General features: G+C 47.2%; 1 protein-coding gene across 1 annotated transcript in view; it reads right to left on the reverse strand.

Moving 5' to 3' along the window:
* mast4 (microtubule associated serine/threonine kinase family member 4) overlaps positions 1–25,094 on the reverse strand; it is a 218,508-nt gene that overhangs the window by 70,066 nt on the left and 123,348 nt on the right. Inside the window, exon 7 of the mRNA XM_079525304.1 lies at positions 18,993–19,081. Within this exon, the coding sequence (XP_079381430.1) occupies positions 18,993–19,081 (89 nt within the window). The remainder of the gene's footprint in view (positions 1–18,992; positions 19,082–25,094) is intronic.

Raw genomic sequence — 25,094 nt, forward strand, 5'->3', positions numbered from 1 at the left:
GTTCAAACATTTTCTCTTTGACGCAATTGGTCAGAGCTACTGTCAGTCAAAGGTCTCAAGCATTGAACGTCACTGTACCAAAGCCCGCCCATATTGCATACCGTGTCCCGATTGGCCACACCAGTTCTCTGGTGTAGGAAATGGGCGTACAATTGAGCCTCTCCAGACCGTAATCCGCCAACGGCTGATTCGGTCTGGCTTATTAGCCAGGCTAGTATTCTCTTCCACGGAGCAGTGCACTAACCTTTGTGCACTATTCTGTGGAAGTGCGTCACCGTCAATGTTATCAGATTCAGAATTACTGGGAAGTCTGAGGTTAAGGAATTCCACAGAGAAGGCAGTACAGTTAGAATCTCCAGAAGGTGTAAGTGGAGCCTATACCAGTTACCTGACTGAGTCACCATTACTAGGAAATAAGCCCATAATAATCATGTCATAATAATCATGTCATCATGTGCTATATCTAATAATAACATAATAATCATGTCATAATAATCATGTCATCATGTGCTATATCTAATAATAACATAATAATCATGTCATAATAATCATGTCATCATGTGCTATATCTAATAATAACATAATAATCATGTCATAATAATCATGTCATCATGTGCTATATCTAATAATAACATAATAATCATGTCATAATAATCATGTCATCATGTGCTATATCTAATATTAACATAATAATCATGTCATAATAATCATGTCATCATGTGCTATATCTAATATTAACATAATAATCATGTCATCATGTGCTATATCTCGCACGTATTATTAAAGGACCAAGCAGTCCTGAAAGGAAATGGTCCTTTTTTGGAATTGTAATTTATTTTCTTCCGCCAAAAATAGCAGTTCTGGCTGAACCGTGCAGTCGGTTTTCGTGAAATTTGGAGATATGGTAGAGGGCCATGCCAAACGGTGAGGATGCGAAGCCCACAACCATTGGCTAAAGGGTGGCTCTATATTGAAAATGCAAACTGACCATGCATAGCTCATGAACCGTTTGACCGTCGGCAATGAAACCTCGACACACATATGCGTCTCCTCATGCCGAACAAGTTCCGTGCTGTTACTTTTGACCTCTGACCTCTAGATCACCCGCCATTTTGAATTATATGAAAATCAATTAAAATGCATCTCCTCCCAGGATTTTTGATCAAAATGCACGAAAACTTCTACACGTGAACTTTGGACCTATACGGACATGGGAAAGTATAGTACGATATTTCATGCCAAGGAGCCACAGAATTATCTGTAATTCATGGCCGTTGACCCCCATCTGAAAATATGTTGTTCCAGGGACCTCCTCCCAGAAGCAAAGATTTTAGTTAAAAACGCTCTGAAAGAATATATATTCAAAGATTTGCGCCACATTTTCACGATTTAAAAAAAATAGCAGATCTACAAGCTGAGAGAGAGAGAGAGAGAGAGAGAGAGAGAGAGAGAGAGGGAATATGGTGTTAACGAGCCGTCCTCTAACCTCTGGTGGTCCGTGAAGGTATTGCATGTGGTCCCTGACCATGCATTTAGTAATGTAGGAAAGTGAATATGTTGTATTCTCTTCCACGGAGCAGTGCACTAACCTCTGTGCTCTGTTCTGTGGAAGTGCGTCACCGTCATAGAATTACAGGGAAGTCTGAGGTTAAGGAATTCCACAGAAAAGGCAGTTAGAATCTCCAGAAGGTGTAAGTGGAGCCTATACCAGTTACCTGACTGAGTCACCATTACTAGGAAATGTGCCCATAATAATCATGTCTAATAATAACATAATAATCATGTCATCATGTGCTATATCTAATAATAACATAATAATCATGTCATCATAATCATGTATAGACCTATCGGCGGCATTTGACACAGTGAACCACCAGCTGCTCCTAGACACCCTAGCGGATCTAGGCATCGGCGGGACAGCACTAAAGTGGTTCTCTTCCTATCTCACCGACCGGACCTACCAGGTTTCCTGGAAAGGGTCTGCTATCATCCCCCCGAACCCTCCAAACTGGGGTCCCACAGGGATCTGTACTTGGTCCCCTCCTTTTCTCACTATACACCAAATCCCTTGGCACTATCATCTCTGCTCACAATATATCCTATCACTGCTATGCCGATGACACACAACTGTTTCTATCCTTCCCCCCCTCTGCCACTCAGGTGGAAGAGCGCATCACTGCATGCCTGGCTGACATCTCACAGTGGATGTCCTCCAACCACCTCAAGCTGAACCCAGACAAGACTGAGCTTCTCTTCTTCCCAGCTAAGTCCTGCCCTATGCGGGAGCTAACTATTTCCGTAGACAACGGAAATATCGGTTGAGAAACAGTATAGACAAGACATGGCATGCATTCCATAGCAAGTGTTACAAAAGCACTAATCTTAGCCCATATCCCATTGCAACACAACAGTGGTCCCCAGGTTGATTCTTAGTCCAGGTGGTGGTCCCCAGGTTGATTCTTAGTCCAGGTGGTGGTCCCCAGGTTGATTCTTAGTCCAGGTGGTGGTCCCCAGGTTGATTCTTAGTCCAGGTGGTGGTCCCCAGGTTGATTCTTAGTCCAGGTGGTGGTCCCCAGGTTGATTCTTAGTCCAGGTGGTGGTCCCCAGGTTGATTCTTAGTCCAGGTGGTGGTCCCCAGGTTGATTCTTAGTCCAGGTGGTGGTCCCCAGGTTGATTCTTAGTCCAGGTGGTGGTCCCCGGGTTGATTCTTAGTCCAGGTGGTGGTCCCCAGGTTGATTCTTAGTCCAGGTGGTGGTCCCCAGGTTGATTCTTAGTCCAGGTGGTGGTCCCCAGGTTGATTCTTAGTCCAGGTGGTGGTCCCCAGGTTGATTCTTAGTCCAGGTGGTGGTCCCCAGGTTGATTCTTAGTCCAGGTGGTGGTCCCCAGGTTGATTCTTAGTCCAGGTGGTGGTCCCCAGGTTGATTCTTAGTCCAGGTGGTGGTCCCCAGGTTGATTCTTAGTCAAGGTGGTGGTCCCCAGGTTGAATCTTAGTCCAGGTGGTGGTCCCCAGGTTGATTCTTAGTCCAGGTGGTGGTCCCCAGGTTGATTCTTAGTCCAGGTGGTGGTCCCCAGGTTGATTCTTAGTCCAGGTGGTGGTCCCCAGGTTGATTCTTAGTCCAGGTGGTGGTCCCCAGGTTGATTCTTAGTCCAGGTGGTGGTCCCCAGGTGATTCTTAGTCCAGGTGGTGGTCCCCAGGTTGATTCTTAGTCAAGGTGGTGGTCCCCAGGTTAATTCTTAGTCAAGGTGGTGGTCCCCAGGTTGATTCTTAGTCAAGGTGGTGGTCCCCAGGTTGATTCTTAGTCCAGGTGGTGGTCCCCAGGTTGAATCTTAGTCCAGGTGGTGGTCCCCAGGTTGATTCTTAGTCCAGGTGGTGGTCCCCAGGTTGATTCTTAGTCCAGGTGGTGGTCCCCAGGTTGATTTAGTCCAGGTGGTGGTCCCCAGGTTTATTCTTAGTCCAGGTGGTGGTCCGCAGGTTGATTCTTAGTCCAGGTGGTGGTCCCCAGGTTGATTCTTAGTCCAGGTGGTGGTCCCCAGGTTGATTCTTAGTCCAGGTGGTGGTCCCCAGGTTGATTCTTAGTCCAGGTGGTGGTCCCCAGGTTGATTCTTAGTCCAGGTGGTGGTCCCCAGGTTGATTCTTAGTCCAGGTGGTGGTCCCCAGGTTGATTCTTAGTCCAGGTGGTGGTCCCCAGGTTGATTCTTAGTCCAGGTGGTGGTCCCCAGGTTGATTCTTAGTCCAGGTGGTGGTCCCCAGGTTGATTCTTAGTCCAGGTGGTGGTCCCTAGGTTGATTCTTAGTCAAGGTGGTGGTCCCCAGGTTGAATCTTAGTCCAGGTGGTGGTACCCAGGTTGATTCTTAGTCCAGGTGGTGGTCCCCAGGTTGATTCTTAGTCCAGGTGGTGGTCCCTAGGTTGATTCTTAGTCCAGGTGGTGGTCCCCAGGTTGATTCTTAGTCCAGGTGGTGGTCCCTAGGTTGATTCTTAGTCCAGGTGGTGGTCCCCAGGTTGATTCTTAGTCCAGGTGGTGGTCCCCAGGTTGAATCTTAGTCCAGGTGGTGGTCCCCAGGTTGAATCTTAGTCCAGGTGGTGGTCCCCAGGTTGATTCTTAGTCCAGGTGGTGGTCCCCAGGTTGATTCTTAGTCCAGGTGGTGGTCCCCAGGTTGATTCTTAGTCCAGGTGGTGGTCCCCAGGTTGATTCTTAGTCCAGGTGGTGGTCCCCAGGTTGAATCTTAGTCCAGGTGGTGGTCCCCAGGTTGATTGTTAGTCCAGGTGGTGGTCCCCAGGTTGATTCTTAGTCCAGGTGGTGGTCCCTAGGTTGATTCTTAGTCAAGGTGGTGGTCCCCAGGTTGATTCTTAGTCCAGGTGGTGGTCCCCAGGTTGATTCTTAGTCCAGGTGGTCCCTGGTTCACAGTCAGTTGAAAACCTAACAGCTCTAAAGACGTAATAAATGGTGGGAGAAGAGGAACGGCCACCAAACGGCCTGGCCAATCAGCGGCAGCTAGAGGCGGGATCAAGGCAGCACTGTGTATGCCTTGATCCCGCCTCTAGCTGCCGCTGATTGGCCAGGCCGTTTGGTGGCCGGAGCATCAAGTCTGCCTGAGAGTTCCCAGATGGGAGCAGGAGGGGGGAACCCAGTGTACTCTCTGCTGCCCCATCTGGCGGAGTCAGGTTAATGTTGACTGACTCCAGTGTGAAATCAAAACCACATGAACCTTTAAAACAATTGATTAAATCAATGAATTACCAGCTGCATTATTATTATCTGTGGGTCTGCTTTTTAGCTGCGCTCCGCTGTTATGCTCAAATTAGTGACCCTAAAGAATTCTGAGGCAACATGGCTGGAGACGAGGCAGCCAATCAGAACTGCTCGACTAGCCATGCCGGCGATGGGATGTTATGGGTTGTTGCCAGTGGTGGCAACTGTCGTGACAGAAATAAGCTAAGCAGCCTCCAAAAACCAAACCAGGCAAGCAACTGAAATATGCGGACTAGGCAACTGGAAATATGCGGACTAGGCAACCCGAAATGTCGACTAGGTGTCGGTCTCTCGCAATTTGCGGTGTTGCGAGTTTCAGAGCAAGGCAGAGACCAGCTGCATGCATGCTTTGCAAGCAGCTGGTAAAAACATATATATATATATATATATTGGTCTTACCTCTCCCCGCTACACTGCGTCTGACCCTCAGCGCTAAGTCGTCCCAGAGGCGAGCGCACTCGTTAGCCAGATTACCCAGCAGGCCTTGTTCTGACACAGACGCCATCTCCACGACTGAACCCGTTCACACACACCTAACCTTAAGTTAACCCTCACACCAACAGCAGCGGTCTGGTTGGTTGAGCTCAGCTTGGAGCTCTCACTCCTCCAGGAAACCGACGCTGTCGCCATGGAAACCTCGTAAGTCCAACACAAAAAGTTGACCTGTTGGAGGTACGAGGCTGTTCTGCCTGACGACCACAGAGGCACAATAACAACGCCCTTAAAGACCCCAACAACAACCCCCACCACCCACCCCATGCACTTCCTGCCCCGTGGGCCCACACTTCCTCCCCAAAAACAATCGCTGACCCTTGCTACCTTTAATAATACCTCGGTTGTACCTCGCTGAGCGCCGGGTGTCGCGCACTGAGGACAGCAGATATACAAGACCCACTGAGGACAGCAGATATACAAGACCCACTGAGGACAGCAGATATACAAGACCCACTGAGGACAGATATACAAGACCCACTGAGGACAGCAGATATACAAGACCTACTGAGAGGACAGCAGATATACAAGACCCACTGAGGACAGCAGATATACAAGACCAACTGAGGACAGCAGATATACAAGACCCACTGAGGACAGATATACAAGACCCACTGAGGACAGCAGATATACAAGACCTACTGAGAGGACAGCAGATATACAAGACCCACTGAGGACAGCAGATATACAAGACCAACTGAGGACAGCAGATATACAAGACCCACTGAGGACAGATATACAAGACCCACTGAGGACAGATATACAAGACCCACTGAGGACAGCAGATATACAAGACCTACTGAGAGGACAGCAGATATACAAGACCCACTGAGGACAGCAGATATACAAGACCTACTGAGAGGACAGCAGATATACAAGACCCACTGAGGACAGCAGATATACAAGACCCACTGAGGACAGCAGATATACAAGACCCACTGGAGACAACAGATATACAAGACCTACTGAGAGGACAGCAGATATACAAGACCCACTGAGGACAGCAGATATACAAGACCCACTGAGGACAGCAGATATACAAGACCTACTGAGGACAGCAGATATACAAGACCCACTGAGGACAGCAGATATACAAGACCCACTGAGGACAGCAGATATACAAGACCCACTGGAGACAACAGATATACAAGACCCACTGAGGACAGCAGATATACAAGACCCACTGAGGACAGCAGATATACAAGACCCACTGAGGACAGCAGATATACAAGACCCACTGAGGACAGCAGATATACAAGACCCACTGAGAGGACAGCAGATATACAAGACCCACTGAGGACAGCAGATATACAAGACCCACTGAGAGGACAGCAGATATACAAGACCCACTGAGGACAGCAGATATACAAGACCCACTGAGAGGACAGCAGATATACAAGACCCACTGAGGACAGCAGATATACAAGACCCACTGAGGACAGCAGATATACAAGACCCACTGAGAGGACAACAGATATACAAGACCCACTGAGGACAGCAGATATACAAGACCTACTGAGAGGACAGCAGATATACAAGACCCACTGAGGACAGCAGATATACAAGACCCACTGGAGACAACAGATATACAAGACCCACTGAGGACAGCAGATATACAAGACCTACTGAGGACAGCAGATATACAAGACCCACTGGAGACAGCAGATATACAAGACCCACTGAGGACAGCAGATATACAAGACCCACTGAGGACAGCAGATATACAAGACCAACTGGAGACAACAGATATACAAGACCCACTGAGGACAGCAGATATACAAGACCCACTGAGGACAGCAGATATACAAGACCCACTGAGGACAGCAGATATACAAGACCCACTGAGGACAGCAGATATACAAGACCCACTGAGGACAACAGATATACAAGACCCACTGGAGACAACATATACAAGACCCACTGAGGACAGCAGATATACAAGACCTACTGAGGACAGCAGATATACAAGACCCACTGAGGAAAGCAGATATACAAGACCCACTGAGGACAGCAGATATACAAGACCCACTGAGGACAGCAGATATACAAGACCCACTGAGGACAGCAGATATACAAGACCCACTGAGGACAGCAGATATACAAGACCCACTGAGGACAGCAGATATACAAGACCCACTGAGGACAGCAGATATACAAGACCCACTGAGGACAGCAGATATACAAGACCCACTGAGGACAGCAGATATACAAGACCTACTGAGGACAGCAGATATACAAGACCTACTGAGGACAGCAGATATACAAGACCCACTGAGGACAGCAGATATACAAGACCCACTGAGAGGACAGCAGATATACAAGACCCACTGAGGACAGCAGATATACAAGACCCACTGAGGACAGCAGATATACAAGACCTACTGAGGACAGCAGATATACAAGACCCACTGGAGACAACAGATATACAAGACCCACTGAAGACAACAGATATACAAGACCCACTGAGGACAGCAGATATACAAGACCCACTGAGGACAGCAGATATACAAGACCCACTGAGGACAGCAGATATACAAGACCCACTGAGGACAGCAGATATACAAGACCCACTGAGGACAGCAGATATACAAGACCCACTGAGGACAGCAGATATACAAGACCTACTGAGGACAGCAGATATACAAGACCTACTGAGGACAGCAGATATACAAGACCCACTGAGGACAGCAGATATACAAGACCTACTGAGGACAGCAGATATACAAGACCTACTGAGGACAGTAGATATACAAGACCCACTGAGGACAGCAGATATACAAGACCCACTGAGGACAGTAGATATACAAGACCCACTGAGGACAGCAGATATACAAGACCTACTGAGGACAGTAGATATACAAGACCCACTGAGGACAGCAGATATACAAGACCCACTGAGGACAGTAGATATACAAGACCCACTGAGGACAGCAGATATACAAGACCCACTGAGAGGACAGCAGATATACAAGACCCACTGAGGACAGCAGATATACAAGACCCACTGAGGACAGCAGATATACAAGACCCACTGAGGACAGCAGATATACAAGACCCACTGAAGACAGCAGATATACAAGACCCACTAAGAGGACAGCAGATATACAAGACCTACTGAGGACAGCAGATATACAAGACCCACTGAGGACAGCAGATATACAAGACCCACTGAGAGGACAGCAGATATACAAGACCCACTGAGGACAGCAGATATACAAGACCTACTGAGGACAGCAGATATACAAGACCCACTGAGGACAGCAGATATACAAGACCCACTAAGAGGACAGCAGATATACAAGACCTACTGAGGACAGCAGATATACAAGACCCACTGAGGACAGCAGATATACAAGACCCACTGAGGACAGCAGATATACAAGACCCACTGAGAGGACAGCAGATATACAAGACCTACTGAGGACAGCAGATATACAAGACCCACTGAGGACAGCAGATATACAAGACCTACTGAGGACAGCAGATATACAAGACCCACTGGAGACAACAGATATACAAGACCCACTGAGGACAGCAGATATACAAGACCCACTGAGGACAGCAGATATACAAGACCTACTGAGGACAGCAGATATACAAGACCCACTGAGGACAGCAGATATACAAGACCCACTGAGGACAGCAGATATACAAGACCCACTGAGGACAGCAGATATACAAGACCCACTGAAGACAGCAGATATACAAGACCTACTGAGGACAGCAGATATACAAGACCCACTGAGGACAGCAGATATACAAGACCCACTGGAGACAACAGATATACAAGACCCACTGAGGACAGCAGATATACAAGACCCACTGAGGACAGCAGATATACAAGACCCACTGAGGACAGCAGATATACAAGACCCACTGAGGACAGCAGATATACAAGACCCACTGAGAGGACAGCAGATATACAAGACCCACTGAAGACAGCAGATATACAAGACCCACTGAGGACAGCAGATATACAAGACCCACTGAGGACAGCAGATATACAAGACCCACTGAGGACAGCAGATATACAAGACCCACTGAAGACAGCAGATATACAAGACCCACTGAGGACAGCAGATATACAAGACCTACTGAGGACAGCAGATATACAAGACCCACTGAGGACAGCAGATATACAAGACCCACTGAGGACAGCAGATATACAAGACCTACTGAGGACAGCAGATATACAAGACCCACTGAGGACAGCAGATATACAAGACCCACTGGAGACAACAGATATACAAGACCCACTGAGGACAGCAGATATACAAGACCCACTGAAGACAGCAGATATACAAGACCTACTGAGAGGACAGCAGATATACAAGACCCACTGAGGACAGCAGATATACAAGACCCACTGGAGACAACAGATATAGAAGACCCACTGAGGACAGCAGATATACAAGACCCACTGAGGACAGCAGATATACAAGACCCACTGAGGACAGCAGATATACAAGACCCACTGGAGACAGCAGATATACAAGACCCACTGAGGACAGCAGATATACAATACCCACTGAGGACAGCAGATATACAAGACCCACTGAGGACAGCAGATATACAAGACCCACTGAGGACAGCAGATATACAAGACCTACTGAGAGGACAGCAGATATACAAGACCTACTGAGGACAGCAGATATACAAGACCCACTGAGGACAGCAGATATACAAGACCAACTGAGGACAGCAGATATACAAGACCTACTGAGGACAGCAGATATACAAGACCCACTGAGGACAGCAGATATACAAGACCCACTGAGGACAGCAGATATACAAGACCTACTGAGGACAGCAGATATACAAGACCCACTGAGGACAACAGATATACAAGACCCACTGAGGACAACAGATATACAAGACCAACTGAGGACAGCAGATATACAAGACCCACTGGAGACAACAGATATACAAGACCCACTGAGGACAGCAGATATACAAGACCTACTGAGGACAGCAGATATACAAGACCCACTGAGGACAGCAGATATACAAGACCCACTGAGGACAGCAGATATACAAGACCCACTGAGGACAGCAGATATACAAGACCCACTGAGGACAGCAGATATACAAGACCCACTGGAGACAACAGATATACAAGACCCACTGAAGACAGTAGATATACAAGACCCACTGGAGACAGTAGATATACAAGACCCACTGGAGACAGTAGATATACAAGACCCACTGAGGACAGCAGATATACAAGACCCACTGAGGACAGCAGATATACAAGACCTACTGAGGACAGCAGATATACAAGACCCACTGAGGACAGCAGATATACAAGACCCACTGAGGACAGCAGATATACAAGACCTACTGAGGACAGCAGATATACAAGACCCACTGAGGACAGCAGATATACAAGACCCACTGGAGACAACAGATATACAAGACCCACTGAGGACAGCAGATATACAAGACCCACTGAAGACAGCAGATATACAAGACCTACTGAGAGGACAGCAGATATACAAGACCCACTGAGGACAGCAGATATACAAGACCCACTGGAGACAACAGATATAGAAGACCCACTGAGGACAGCAGATATACAAGACCCACTGAGGACAGCAGATATACAAGACCCACTGAGGACAGCAGATATACAAGACCCACTGGAGACAGCAGATATACAAGACCCACTGAGGACAGCAGATATACAATACCCACTGAGGACAGCAGATATACAAGACCCACTGAGGACAGCAGATATACAAGACCCACTGAGGACAGCAGATATACAAGACCTACTGAGAGGACAGCAGATATACAAGACCTACTGAGGACAGCAGATATACAAGACCCACTGAGGACAGCAGATATACAAGACCAACTGAGGACAGCAGATATACAAGACCTACTGAGGACAGCAGATATACAAGACCCACTGAGGACAGCAGATATACAAGACCCACTGAGGACAGCAGATATACAAGACCTACTGAGGACAGCAGATATACAAGACCCACTGAGGACAACAGATATACAAGACCCACTGAGGACAACAGATATACAAGACCAACTGAGGACAGCAGATATACAAGACCCACTGGAGACAACAGATATACAAGACCCACTGAGGACAGCAGATATACAAGACCTACTGAGGACAGCAGATATACAAGACCCACTGAGGACAGCAGATATACAAGACCCACTGAGGACAGCAGATATACAAGACCCACTGAGGACAGCAGATATACAAGACCCACTGAGGACAGCAGATATACAAGACCCACTGGAGACAACAGATATACAAGACCCACTGAAGACAGTAGATATACAAGACCCACTGGAGACAGTAGATATACAAGACCCACTGGAGACAGTAGATATACAAGACCCACTGAGGACAGCAGATATACAAGACCCACTGAGGACAGCAGATATACAAGACCCACTGAAGACAACAGATATACAAGACCTACTGAGGACAGTAGATATACAAGACCCACTGAGAGGACAGCAGATATACAAGACCTACTGGAGACAGCAGATATACAAGACCCACTGAGGACAGCAGATATACAAGACCCACTGAGGACAGCAGATATACAAGACCCACTGAGGACAGCAGATATACAAGACCAACTGGAGACAACAGATATACAAGACCCACTGAGGACAGCAGATATACAAGACCCACTGAGGACAGCAGATATACAAGACCCACTGAGGACAGCAGATATACAAGACCCACTGAGGACAGCAGATATACAAGACCCACTGAGGACAACAGATATACAAGACCCACTGGAGACAACATATACAAGACCCACTGAGGACAGCAGATATACAAGACCTACTGAGGACAGCAGATATACAAGACCCACTGAGGAAAGCAGATATACAAGACCCACTGAGGACAGCAGATATACAAGACCCACTGAGGACAGCAGATATACAAGACCCACTGAGGACAGCAGATATACAAGACCCACTGAGGACAGCAGATATACAAGACCCACTGAGGACAGCAGATATACAAGACCCACTGAGGACAGCAGATATACAAGACCCACTGAGGACAGCAGATATACAAGACCCACTGAGGACAGCAGATATACAAGACCTACTGAGGACAGCAGATATACAAGACCTACTGAGGACAGCAGATATACAAGACCCACTGAGGACAGCAGATATACAAGACCCACTGAGAGGACAGCAGATATACAAGACCCACTGAGGACAGCAGATATACAAGACCCACTGAGGACAGCAGATATACAAGACCTACTGAGGACAGCAGATATACAAGACCCACTGGAGACAACAGATATACAAGACCCACTGAAGACAACAGATATACAAGACCCACTGAGGACAGCAGATATACAAGACCCACTGAGGACAGCAGATATACAAGACCCACTGAGGACAGCAGATATACAAGACCCACTGAGGACAGCAGATATACAAGACCCACTGAGGACAGCAGATATACAAGACCCACTGAGGACAGCAGATATACAAGACCTACTGAGGACAGCAGATATACAAGACCTACTGAGGACAGCAGATATACAAGACCCACTGAGGACAGCAGATATACAAGACCTACTGAGGACAGCAGATATACAAGACCTACTGAGGACAGTAGATATACAAGACCCACTGAGGACAGCAGATATACAAGACCCACTGAGGACAGTAGATATACAAGACCCACTGAGGACAGCAGATATACAAGACCTACTGAGGACAGTAGATATACAAGACCCACTGAGGACAGCAGATATACAAGACCCACTGAGGACAGTAGATATACAAGACCCACTGAGGACAGCAGATATACAAGACCCACTGAGAGGACAGCAGATATACAAGACCCACTGAGGACAGCAGATATACAAGACCCACTGAGGACAGCAGATATACAAGACCCACTGAGGACAGCAGATATACAAGACCCACTGAAGACAGCAGATATACAAGACCCACTAAGAGGACAGCAGATATACAAGACCTACTGAGGACAGCAGATATACAAGACCCACTGAGGACAGCAGATATACAAGACCCACTGAGAGGACAGCAGATATACAAGACCCACTGAGGACAGCAGATATACAAGACCTACTGAGGACAGCAGATATACAAGACCCACTGAGGACAGCAGATATACAAGACCCACTAAGAGGACAGCAGATATACAAGACCTACTGAGGACAGCAGATATACAAGACCCACTGAGGACAGCAGATATACAAGACCCACTGAGGACAGCAGATATACAAGACCCACTGAGAGGACAGCAGATATACAAGACCTACTGAGGACAGCAGATATACAAGACCCACTGAGGACAGCAGATATACAAGACCTACTGAGGACAGCAGATATACAAGACCCACTGGAGACAACAGATATACAAGACCCACTGAGGACAGCAGATATACAAGACCCACTGAGGACAGCAGATATACAAGACCTACTGAGGACAGCAGATATACAAGACCCACTGAGGACAGCAGATATACAAGACCCACTGAGGACAGCAGATATACAAGACCCACTGAGGACAGCAGATATACAAGACCCACTGAAGACAGCAGATATACAAGACCTACTGAGGACAGCAGATATACAAGACCCACTGAGGACAGCAGATATACAAGACCCACTGGAGACAACAGATATACAAGACCCACTGAGGACAGCAGATATACAAGACCCACTGAGGACAGCAGATATACAAGACCCACTGAGGACAGCAGATATACAAGACCCACTGAGGACAGCAGATATACAAGACCCACTGAGGACAGCAGATATACAAGACCCACTGAAGACAGCAGATATACAAGACCCACTGAGGACAGCAGATATACAAGACCCACTGAGGACAGCAGATATACAAGACCCACTGAGGACAGCAGATATACAAGACCCACTGAAGACAGCAGATATACAAGACCCACTGAGGACAGCAGATATACAAGACCTACTGAGGACAGCAGATATACAAGACCCACTGAGGACAGCAGATATACAAGACCCACTGAGGACAGCAGATATACAAGACCTACTGAGGACAGCAGATATACAAGACCCACTGAGGACAGCAGATATACAAGACCCACTGGAGACAACAGATATACAAGACCCACTGAGGACAGCAGATATACAAGACCCACTGAAGACAGCAGATATACAAGACCTACTGAGAGGACAGCAGATATACAAGACCCACTGAGGACAGCAGATATACAAGACCCACTGGAGACAACAGATATAGAAGACCCACTGAGGACAGCAGATATACAAGACCCACTGAGGACAGCAGATATACAAGACCCACTGAGGACAGCAGATATACAAGACCCACTGGAGACAGCAGATATACAAGACCCACTGAGGACAGCAGATATACAATACCCACTGAGGACAGCAGATATACAAGACCCACTGAGGACAGCAGATATACAAGACCCACTGAGGACAGCAGATATACAAGACCTACTGAGAGGACAGCAGATATACAAGACCTACTGAGGACAGCAGATATACAAGACCCACTGAGGACAGCAGATATACAAGACCAACTGAGGACAGCAGATATACAAGACCTACTGAGGACAGCAGATATACAAGACCCACTGAGGACAGCAGATATACAAGACCCACTGAGGACAGCAGATATACAAGACCTACTGAGGACAGCAGATATACAAGACCCACTGAGGACAACAGATATACAAGACCCACTGAGGACAACAGATATACAAGACCAACTGAGGACAGCAGATATACAAGACCCACTGGAGACAACAGATATACAAGACCCACTGAGGACAGCAGATATACAAGACCTACTGAGGACAGCAGATATACAAGACCCACTGAGGACAGCAGATATACAAGACCCACTGAGGACAGCAGATATACAAGACCCACTGAGGACAGCAGATATACAAGACCCACTGAGGACAGCAGATATACAAGACCCACTGGAGACAACAGATATACAAGACCCACTGAAGACAGTAGATATACAAGACCCACTGGAGACAGTAGATATACAAGACCCACTGGAGACAGTAGATATACAAGACCCACTGAGGACAGCAGATATACAAGACCCACTGAGGACAGCAGATATACAAGACCCACTGAAGACAACAGATATACAAGACCTACTGAGGACAGTAGATATACAAGACCCACTGAGAGGACAGCAGATATACAAGACCTACTGGAGACAGCAGATATACAAGACCCACTGAGGACAGCAGATATACAAGACCCACTGAGAGGACAGCAGATATACAAGACCCACTGAGGACAGCAGATATACAAGACCCACTGAGGACAGCAGATATACAAGACCCACTGAGGACAGCAGATATACAAGACCCACTGAGAGGACAGCAGATATACAAGACCCACTGAGAGGACAGCAGATATACAAGACCTACTGAGGACAGCAGATATACAAGACCTACTGAAGACAGCAGATATACAAGACCTACTGAAGACAGCAGATATACAAGACCCACTGGAGACAACAGATATACAAGACCCACTGAGGACAGCAGATATACAAGACCCACTGAGGACAGCAGATATACAAGACCCACTGAGGACAGCAGATATACAAGACCTACTGAGGACAGCAGATATACAAGACCCACTGAGGACAGCAGATATACAAGACCCACTGAGGACAGCAGATATACAAGACCTACTGAGAGGACAGCAGATATACAAGACCCACTGAGGACAGCAGATATACAAGACCCACTGAGGACAGCAGATATACAAGACCCACTGAGAGGACAGCAGATATACAAGACCTACTGAGGACAGCAGATATACAAGACCTACTGAGGACAGCAGATATACAAGACCTACTGAGGACAACAGATATACAAGACCCACTGAGGACAGCAGATATACAAGACCCACTGAGGACAGCAGATATACAAGACCCACTGAGAGGACAGCAGATATACAAGACCTACTGAGGACAGCAGATATACAAGACCTACTGAGGACAGCAGATATACAAGACCTACTGAGGACAGCAGATATACAAGACCTACTGAGAGGACAGCAGATATACAAGACCTACTGAGGACAGCAGATATACAAGACCCACTGAGAGGACAGCAGATATACAAGACCCACTGAGGACAGCAGATATACAAGACCCACTGAGGACAGCAGATATACAAGACCCACTGAGGACAGCAGATATACAAGACCCACTGGAGACAGCAGATATACAAGACCCACTGGAGACAACAGATATACAAGACCTACTGAGGACAGCAGATATACAAGACCCACTGGAGACAGCAGATATACAAGACCCACTGGAGACAACAGATATACAAGACCCACTGAGGACAGCAGATATACAAGACCCACTGAGGACAGCAGATATACAAGACCCACTGAGGACAGCAGATATACAAGACCCACTGAGGACAGCAGATATACAAGACCCACTGAGGACAGCAGATATACAAGACCCACTGAGAGGACAGCAGATATACAAGACCTACTGAGGACAGCAGATATACAAGACCTACTGAGGACAGCAGATATACAAGACCCACTGAGGACAGCAGATATACAAGACCCACTGAGGACAGCAGATATACAAGACCCACTGAGAGGACAGCAGATATACAAGACCTACTGAGGACAGCAGATATACAAGACCTACTGAGGACAGCAGATATACAAGACCCACTGAGGACAGCAGATATACAAGACCTACTGAGAGGACAGCAGATATACAAGACCTACTGAGGACAGCAGATATACAAGACCCACTGAGAGGACAGCAGATATACAAGACCTACTGAGGACAGCAGATATACAAGACCCACTGAGAGGACAGCAGATATACAAGACCCACTGAGAGGACAGCAGATATACAAGACCTACTGAGGACAGCAGATATACAAGACCTACTGAGGACAGCAGATATACAAGACCCACTGAGGACAGCAGATATACAAGACCTACTGAGGACAGCAGATATACAAGACCTACTGAGGACAGCAGATATACAAGACCTACTGAGGACAGCAGATATACAAGACCTACTGAGGACAGCAGATATACAAGACCTACTGAGGACAGCAGATATACAAGACCCACTGAGAGGACAGCAGATATACAAGACCCACTGAGGACAGCAGATATACAAGACCTACTGAGGACAGCAGATATACAAGACCTACTGAGGACAGCAGATATACAAGACCCACTGAGGACAGCAGATATACAAGACCCACTGAGAGGACAGCAGATATACAAGACCCACTGAGGACAACAGATATACAAGACCCAGGGCATGCATGACAACAACATGTACGAAGGTCTGCCCCCCCATCACCCCCCCCGTTCCCCTCACTGTATATGTTTCTTTTCCCTTTTTTCCCTCCTTTATGATGAATTCCTGTGGACCCTCTTGTAAACAAGTGTAATGCTTTATGGCAGGGCTTTTCAACTGATTATGAACCAGGGACCACCACCCTGACTGAGAATCAACCTGTTGTGGTGTTGGGAGGGGGGATATGGGCGTGGTGTGGGGGGAGAATTAACCTTCCATATTAAAATCATGTTACTGTTCAATGTAACTTACTGTATGTATGAGCGAGCATGCAGACACTTTTCCTTATAATGAGATTCTAACTCCCTTTTCTGTGGAAGTTCTTGAAGTCTGACTTCCCAGTAACTGACAACATCGACCGAGCGTCATCATTATGTCACCACGCCATTTACTGCATTGTTTCTCAACTTGTGGTCAATACAATAAATTAAAATACAAATCTTCCCTTTCCTACATTTACTAAATGCATGGTCAGGGACCACATGCAATACCTTCACGGACCACCAGTGGTCCACGGACCACCTGTTGAAAACCCCTGTTTATTTATGGCGTCGTCCACTCACAGTTAACAGTCTTTGAATTGAGTTGTGCTTGAAATGTAGGCTACTGTAATTCTGCAAACTGTTAATAAATATTTCAATCAATCAATCAATCAATCAATCAATCAAAAACAGGTAGCCGAATAACCCATTTAGACCTGCGGACGCATCTGTCTCACCTCGTAGCTTTTAAACCACTTTAGCCTTTATTTTAAACTTTAGCTGTTGAAAAATAGCAGATCTACAAGCTCAGAGCACGGCACAGAGTGCCGCGCTCTGAGCTTGTAGATCTGCTATTTTTGAAAAATCAGGAAAATGTGGCGCAAATCTTTGAATATTCTTTCCCAGTGAACGTTTTTAACTTTTGGGGGGGGGGGGGGGGGGGGGGTCCCTGGGGGGTCCCTGGAACTACATATTTTCAGATGGTGGTCGGCGGCCAAATACATCCTTGACATGGAATTGTTTGAGAACCACTGACATAGAAACACGAGGTTTTTCAGAAAACTGTCATGATTTAGAAGACTTTAAAAAAAACCTGTGTGTGTGTGTGTGTGTGTGTGTGTGTGTGTGTGTGTGTGTGCGCGCGCGTGTGTCTCACCTGTCAGTGGTGACAGAGGGGTGTGTGTGAGTGTGTGACACTGTGTGTGTGTGTGTATGTGTGTGTGTGCGTGTGCATGCGTCTCACCTGTCAGTGACGACAGAGGGGTGTGTGTGTGTGTGTGCGTGCGTGCGTGCGTGCGTGCGTGCGTGCGTGCGTGCGTGCGTGCGTGCGTGCGTGCGTGCGTGCACGTGTGTGTGTGTGCACGTGTGTGTGTGTGTGTGTGTGTCTCTCACCGGTCAGTGACGACAGAGGGCTGTGGGGGCGGGGCAGTGAAGACGGCTGGCCACTCCCTATAAGGCTCTTCCTGTTGCTGGTTCTGCAGCTGAGAATGCACAGGAAGTGACATCATCATCGTTTAGACTTTATGCAGATGAGAATGCACAGGAAGTGACATCATCATCGTTTAGACTTTATGCAGATGAGAATGCACAGGAAGTGACATCATCATGGTTTAGACTTCATGCAGATGGTAGTCTCACGTTGCCAGACTGTCTCTCGCCACGCCTCGCTCGCATGGAAGCTCTGATCATGAGTGAAATATAAATGCTTCCGTCATACAGTCTGGAGCAACGGAAGCTCTGATCATGAGTAAAATATAAATGCTTCCGTCATACAGTCTGGAGCAACGGAAGCTCTGATCATGAGTGAAATATAAATGCTTCCGTCGTACAGTCTGGAGCAACGGAAGCTCTGATCATGAGTGAAATATAAATGCTTCCGTCGTACAGTCTGGAGCAACGGAAGCTCTGATCATGAGTGAAATATAAATGCTTCCGTCGTACAGTCTGCAGCAACGAAAGCTCTGATCATGAGTAAAATATAAATGCTTCCGTCGTACAGTCTGGAGCAACGGAAGCTCTGATCATGAGTAAAATATAAATGCTTCTGTCAGACAGTCTGGAGCAACGGAAGCTCTGATCATGAGTAAAATTTAAATGCTTCCGTCATACAGTCTGGAGCAACGGAAGCTCTGATCATGAGTGAAATATAAATGCTTCCGTCGTACAGTCTGGAGCAACGGAAGCTCTGATCATGAGTAAAATATAAATGCTTCTGTCAGACAGTCTGGAGCAACGGAAGCTCTGATCATGAGTAAAATATAAATGCTTCTGTCAGACAGTCTGGAGCAACGGAAGCTCTGATCATGAGTGAAATAATGATTCCAGCTCAGTGGCCTTGTGGTTAGAGTGTCCGCCCTGAGACTGGGAGGTTGGGGTTCAATCCCTGGCCGGGTCATACCAAAGACCCAAAGAAAAATGGGACCCAATGCCTCCCTGATTGACACTCAGCATCAAGGGTTGGATTGGGGGTAAGTCCCTGCGACATACTAGCGTCATGTCCAGGGGGTGTACTACTTGTACATCAAGCTGCCTCACGCTACAGAAACAGGAGATAGGCTCCTGCCCTATGGGCCTCATGGCTCGGCAAGGCTACTTACTACAGTCCTGATTCTAATAGGTTGTAAATGGTACAGTCCTGATTCGAATAGATTGTAAATGGTACAGTCCTGATTCTAACAGATTGTAAATGGTACGGTCCTGATTCTAACAGATTGTAAATGGTACGGTCCTGATTCTAATAGGTTGTAAATGGTACAGTCCTGATTCTAATAGATTGTAAATGGTACGGTCCTGATTCTAACAGATTGTAAATGGTACGGTCCTGATTCTAACAGATTGTAAATGGTACGGTCCTGATTCTAACAGATTGTAAATGGTACGGTCCTGATTCTAACAGGTTGTAAATGGTACAGTCCTGATTCTAACAGATTGTAAATGGTACGGTCCTGATTCTAATAGATTGTAAATAGTACAGTCGTGATTCTTTTTTTTTTTTTTTTTTTAAGATATTGTTTTGCGGCTTACGCCTTTTATTGGTTTTTGAAGGGACAGACAGTAGGCTGACAGGAAACGGGAGAGAGATGGGGGAAGACATGCAGTAAAGGCTGTGTCGGGCTCGGGAGTCGAACCCGCGGCACACTGCGACTGGATTACCAGTCGGGTGCCCAGACGGTTACGCCACCGCCTGGGCTACAGTCGTGATTCTAACAGATTGTAAATGGTACGGTCCTGATTCTAACAGATTGTAAATGGTACGGTCCTGATTCTAACAGATTGTAAATGGTACGGTCCTGATTCTAACAGATTGTAAATGGTACGGTCCTGATTCTAATAGATTGTAAATGGTACGGTCCAGTCCTTACTGGACACCCCTACACTGGCTACTTGGTAGAGGCTGGCCTTCGCATGACCTTTCCTCAAATACAATAGGCCGAGCCACGGCAGGAAGAGAGCAGCACGAGCCAATCACGTCGTCCATAGCAACGCTCCAAACTTTAGGAGAAAAAAAAACAAGATCTTCACATCGAGACCTGAGACCAGATTCTACCGATACGGTGACGGTGTCGGCAGCGCCACACTGTGGTGTTACGGTGTACCTACATGTCTAAAAGTTATGAAAACACAAACACACCAAAATAAACAGGGTGAATTTACTGCAAGGTCAGCCCTCAATGACAACCAACAGTTACATAATGACTCCTCAATATACTGGAGGGGGAGGGAGGGGGGGGAGGGGGAGGGGAGGGAGGGAGAGAGAGAGACAGAATAGAGAGAGAGAGAGAGAGAGAGAGAGAGAGAGAGGCAGAGACAGAGACAGAGACAGAGACAGAGACAGAGAGAGAGACAGAGAGAGAGAGAGAGGCAGAGAGAGAGAGACAGAGACAGAGACAGACAGAGACAGAGAGAGAGAGTGAGAGAGAGAGAGACAGAGAGAGAGAGAGAGACAGAGAGAGGCAGAGACAGAGACAGAGACAGAGACAGAGACAGAGAGAGAGACAGAGACAGAGACAGAGACAGAGACAGAGAGAGAGAGAGATATCTCATGTACGACACACAGACATATTCTCCGTGCTCCAGTTAAAGGACCACTTCACCACTTCATGTTTTCACCCTGTCTGCATATAATTGGTCCTCACGGAGGATGGGTTCTGCAGTGAGTGAGCAGTGAAGGTTGTTCCATTTCATTATCATGAGCATTAAGTTGAGCACCAATTATATGAAGATAGGTTGAAAACGGGTGAACTTCCGTCATGAACATATAATATTATAATCTTTATTGTCCTGAAGGATATTTGTCTTCAGTCTGTCTGTATACAGAACCATCCTATCATACTGTACACTGTATACAGAACCATCCTATCATACTGTACACTGTGTACAGAACCATCCTATCATACTGTACAATGTATACAGAACCATCCTATCATACTGTACACTGTGTACAGAACCATCCTATCATACTGTACACTGTGTACAGAACCATCCTATCATACTGTACACTGTATACAGAACCATCCTATCATACTGTACACTGTATACAGAACCATCCTATCATACTGTACACTGTGTACAGAACCATCCTATCATACTGTACACTGTATACAGAACCATCCTATCATACTGTACACTGTATACAGAACCATCCTATCATACTGTACACTGTAGAACCATCCTATCATACTGTACACTGTATACAGAACCGGGACCAGGGACCCCTCCCCACAGAAGCAAAGATTTGAGTTAAAAACGTTCGATCTGAAAGATTATATATTCAAAGATTTGCGCCACATATTCACGATCTTTCAAAAATAGCAGACCTACAAGCTCGTAGCGCGGCACTGAGTGCTTGATCTGCTGGGTCAAACTGAACAACCAATATGTCAATTTGAAGCTATGATTCCCTGCTTTCACATGACATGAAAAAAAACAAAAATTCAAAACAAATCCAATGGCAGTCCCTCAGTCACATATAATGTACTGGATGGGTATTATTATATACATTATGTAGACATTTAGAGAAACAGTCGTTCAGCCCAATCGAAATATAGTGTCACTCTAAAGTGACAGACAGACAGACAGACAGACAGACAGCGTAGCAGGACGACAGACAGACAGACAGACAGTCTCTATGTGAGTGCATGTCTGTCCCTCCTGTCTCTCTATGCTGCAGAGCTGCTGCAGTTACAGGTGACATTGCAGAGTCCTTGCTGGTGTCCACACGCTACTGGACATGAAAGGACAGACAGTGTCCACACGCTACTGGACATGAAAGGACAGACAGTGTCCACACGCTACTGGACATGAAAGGACAGACAGTGTCCACACGCTACTGGACATGAAAGGACAGACAGTGTCCACACGCTACTGGACATGAAAGGACAGACAGTGTCCACACGCTACTGGACATGAAAGGACAGACAGTGTCCACACGCTACTGGACATGAAAGGACAGACAGTGTCCACACGCTACTGGACATGACAGGACAGACAGTGTCCACACGCTACTGGACATGAAAGGACAGACAGTGTCCACACGCTACTGGACATGAAAGGACAGACAGTGTCCACACGCTACTGGACATGAAAGGACAGACAGTGTCCACACGCTACTGGACATGAAAGGACAGACAGTGTCCACACGCTACTGGACATGAAAGGACAGACAGTGTCCACACGCTACTGGACATGACAGGACAGACAGTGTCCACACGCTACTGGACATGAAAGGACAGACAGTGTCCACACGCTACTGGACATGAAAGGACAGACAGTGTCCACACGCTACTGGACATGAAAGGACAGACAGTGTCCACACGCTACTGGACATGAAAGGACAGACAGTGTCCACACGCTACTGGACATGAAAGGACAGACAGTGTCCACACGCTACTGGACATGAAAGGACAGACAGTGTCCACACGCTACTGGACATGAAAGGACAGACAGTGTCCACACGCTACTGGACATGACAGGACAGACAGTGTCCACACGCTACTGGACATGAAAGGACAGACAGTGTCCACACGCTACTGGACATGACAGGACAGACAGTGTCCACACGCTACTGGACATGAAAGGACAGACAGTGTCCACACGCTACTGGACATGACAGGACAGACAGTGTCCACACGCTACTGGACATGAAAGGACAGACAGTGTCCACACGCTACTGGACATGAAAGGACAGACAGTGTCCACACGCTACTGGACATGAAAGGACGGACAGTGTCCACACGCTACAGGACATGAAAGGACGGACAGTGTCCACACGCTACTGGACATGAAAGGACGGACAGTGTCCACACGCTACAGGACATGAAAGGACGGACAGTGTCCACACGCTACTGGACATGAAAGGACAGACAGTGTCCACACGCTACTGGACATGAAAGGACAGACAGTGTCCACACGCTACTGGACATGAAAGGACAGACAGTGTCCACACGCTACTGGACATGAAAGGACAGACAGTGTCCACACGCTACTGGACATGAAAGGACAGACAGTGTCCACACGCTACTGGACATGAAAGGACAGACAGTGTCCACACGCTACTGGACATGAAAGGACAGACAGTGTCCACACGCTACTGGACATGAAAGGACAGACAGTGTCCACACGCTACTGGACATGAAAGGACAGACAGTGTCCACACGCTACTGGACATGAAAGGACAGACAGTGTCCACACGCTACTGGACATGAAAGGACAGACAGTGTCCACACGCTACTGGACATGAAAGGACAGACAGTGTCCACACGCTACTGGACATGAAAGGACAGACAGTGTCCACACGCTACTGGACATGAAAGGACAGACAGTGTCCACACGCTACTGGACATGAAAGGACAGACAGTGTCCACACGCTACTGGACATGAAAGGACAGACAGTGTCCACACGCTACTGGACATCAAAGGACAGACAGTGTCCACACGCTACTGGACATGAAAGGACAGACAGTGTCCACACGCTACTGGACATGAAAGGACAGACAGTGTCCACACGCTACTGGACATGAAAGGACAGACAGTGTCCACACGCTACTGGACATGAAAGGACAGACAGTGTCCACACGCTACTGGACATGAAAGGACAGACAGTGTCCACACGCTACTGGACATGAAAGGACAGACAGTGTCCACACGCTACTGGACATGAAAGGACAGACAGTGTCCACACGCTACTGGACATGAAAGGACAGACAGTGTCCACACGCTACTGGACATGAAAGGACAGACAGTGTCCACACGCTACTGGACATCAAAGGACAGACAGTGTCCACACGCTACTGGACATCAAAGGACAGACAGTGTCCACACGCTACTGGACATCAAAGGACAGACAGTGTCCACACGCTACTGGACATCAAAGGACAGACAGTGTCCACACGCTACTGGACATCAAAGGACAGACAGTGTCCACACGCTACTGGACATCAAAGGACAGACAGTGTCCACACGCTACTGGACATCAAAGGACAGACAGTGTCCACA

The sequence above is a fragment of the Electrona antarctica genome, assembly GCF_951216825.1.
Source record: "Electrona antarctica genome assembly, chromosome: 16".
Taxonomy (NCBI): Eukaryota; Metazoa; Chordata; class Actinopteri; order Myctophiformes; family Myctophidae; genus Electrona; species Electrona antarctica.